General features: G+C 40.6%; 1 protein-coding gene across 1 annotated transcript; it reads left to right on the plus strand.

The window, feature by feature from the left end:
• The first annotated feature begins 290 nt into the window (after positions 1-290).
• LOC101220287 (NAC domain-containing protein 2) lies at positions 291-1,873 on the plus strand. Its single transcript, XM_004142584.3, has 3 exons — positions 291-527; positions 628-902; positions 1,161-1,873. The coding sequence occupies exons 1-3, from the start codon at positions 368-370 to the stop codon at positions 1,611-1,613; spliced, it is 888 nt and encodes a 295-aa protein (XP_004142632.1). The 5' UTR covers positions 291-367; the 3' UTR covers positions 1,614-1,873.
• The last annotated feature ends 307 nt before the right edge of the window (positions 1,874-2,180 follow it).

Here is a 2,180-nt window from a genome sequence, read left to right on the forward strand (position 1 = left end):
AAATCAACTGGCCGACTTCCCGCGTGATCTCATAATCGTAGCGCTCACTTAAGCGGTACCTAAAAGACCCGACCCGGATGACGTAACAAGCGCTACAGTCCAAACACACATTTCGTAAGTAATGACCAAATCATTTCCCCCAAACAGCACTGCCACGCACGCACCTCACTTTATTTTCCGCCACGTGTCCCACATAAGGGACCACTTGAAATTTTTACCGCCCACGTGTCTTCTAGAAACTGCGTCCTTAACTGTCCACGTGTCCCTTTTCTTTTATCTATAAAATCCTCCTCTTTCTCTTGCGTTCTAATTTTCAAGCCCAGCTCAAGAAATACCTTTCCAAAGAAAAAAAGAAGAAGAGAAAGTCATGGCCTCCGATTTGCAGTTACCGCCGGGATTTAGGTTTCATCCAACTGACGACGAGCTTGTGACGCATTATTTGTGTCGTAAATGTGCGTCGCAGCCGATTTCGGTGCCGATTATTGCTGAAATCGATCTTTACAAATATAATCCATGGGATTTGCCTGGTACGTACTTCTTTTAATTTTATTTTTTTCTTTACATACACGATCGGAATTAGCTTAGTATAATTATATTAAGATTGGAGTTTTATCTATTCGTTTACAGAAAGGGCTTTGTATGGAGAGAAAGAGTGGTATTTCTTTTCACCGAGAGACCGGAAGTATCCGAACGGTTCGAGGCCGAACCGGTCGGCTGGGAGTGGATATTGGAAGGCGACCGGAGCTGATAAACCGATAGGAAGGCCGAAGGCGGTTGGGATTAAGAAGGCTTTGGTTTTTTATTCTGGGAAAGCTCCTAAGGGTGAGAAAACCAATTGGATCATGCACGAGTACCGGCTCGCTGATGTGGACCGCTCGGCTCGAAAGAAGAATAGTCTAAGGGTATATTCTCTACTTCTCAAGCTATTCATAATTTTCGCACTTATCTTTTTTAAGAAAGAATTTTCAAAACCTTTTTGTATACGTAAATTAGAAGAAATAGCTAAATTCAAATTCGTTGTCCTAAAAAGAAGAAAATTACTAATTTCTAATTTCAATTGGATCCCTCAACTTTTCAAATTATAAATTTATTCCTGGAGTTCTGAATTTTGCAATTTAGACCCACCTTAGGGACTAACACTAACGCTTTTGATTTTGCAGCTAGACGATTGGGTACTTTGTCGCATATACAACAAAAAGGGGGCAATCGAGAAACAGAACCCGCCGGAGATGAACACGATTGGGTTCTTTGAAAATGAGGAACAAGAGGAAAAGCCCGAAATTCTGAATGACAGAGCAATTTCTGGGCGAATCCCGCCGGCATCACCTTTGCAAGGTCCGCCATCGTCCGGCGTAGTCAACGATTACGTATACTTTGACCCCTCAGATTCGATTCCTCGTCTTCACGCGGACTCGAGCTGCTCGGAGCACGTGGTGTCATCGGAGTTCACGAGCGAAGTACAGAGTGAGCCTAGACTGAAAGAAGAGTACTGTGGATTAGGATTTCAGTATAATTACACGGACAGTTCATTGGAAAGCGCATTCTGTGCTCAATTTCCGTCGTTACATCAGATGTCGCCATTGCAGGATATGTTCATGTACAAGCCATTTTGAATTTGAATTGGACATGGGTCAGGAATTGAACTGATGGATCGATTGTACGGTGGCTCGAGACGACGGTGGTCGATGACTGCGCCGTGGGATAATTTGCAATCGCGATAAGAAAGTTGGGTCTGCGGAGAGATTGAAACTTGTAGCGATGAGCGATTTTAGCACGTGTGTTGTCGATTGTACATATCGTGTCAAACGTGCCAGTTAATGGAAAAAAACGTTTTTAATATTGATAATATGCAATTTGCTTACTTCTTTGTTCATTAATTTAATCACTGATAATCGGTTTGTTTAATTCTAATTAAAACCATACGAAATTACTGCCTAATAAAATAGCAAACTAAATATGAATGATATAAGTCTGCGTTCTTTTTTTTTCTTCATTACGCTTACTATTTTTCTTAATTAAAGAAGAAGACGCTAGAATTTAGATATCCAGTGGAAGAGTATAGGATTGTTTTTGCAATTATCTCTATGTGTGCAGAACCCGAAATGAATTGTAATAATTGGATATTGTTTTTATGTTTTAAGTCTTAATATTATTACAACTTGAGAATTTTTCTGAGGAAA

The sequence above is a fragment of the Cucumis sativus genome, chromosome 4 (genome assembly GCF_000004075.3).
Source record: "Cucumis sativus cultivar 9930 chromosome 4, Cucumber_9930_V3, whole genome shotgun sequence".
Lineage (NCBI taxonomy): Eukaryota > Viridiplantae > Streptophyta > Magnoliopsida > Cucurbitales > Cucurbitaceae > Cucumis > Cucumis sativus.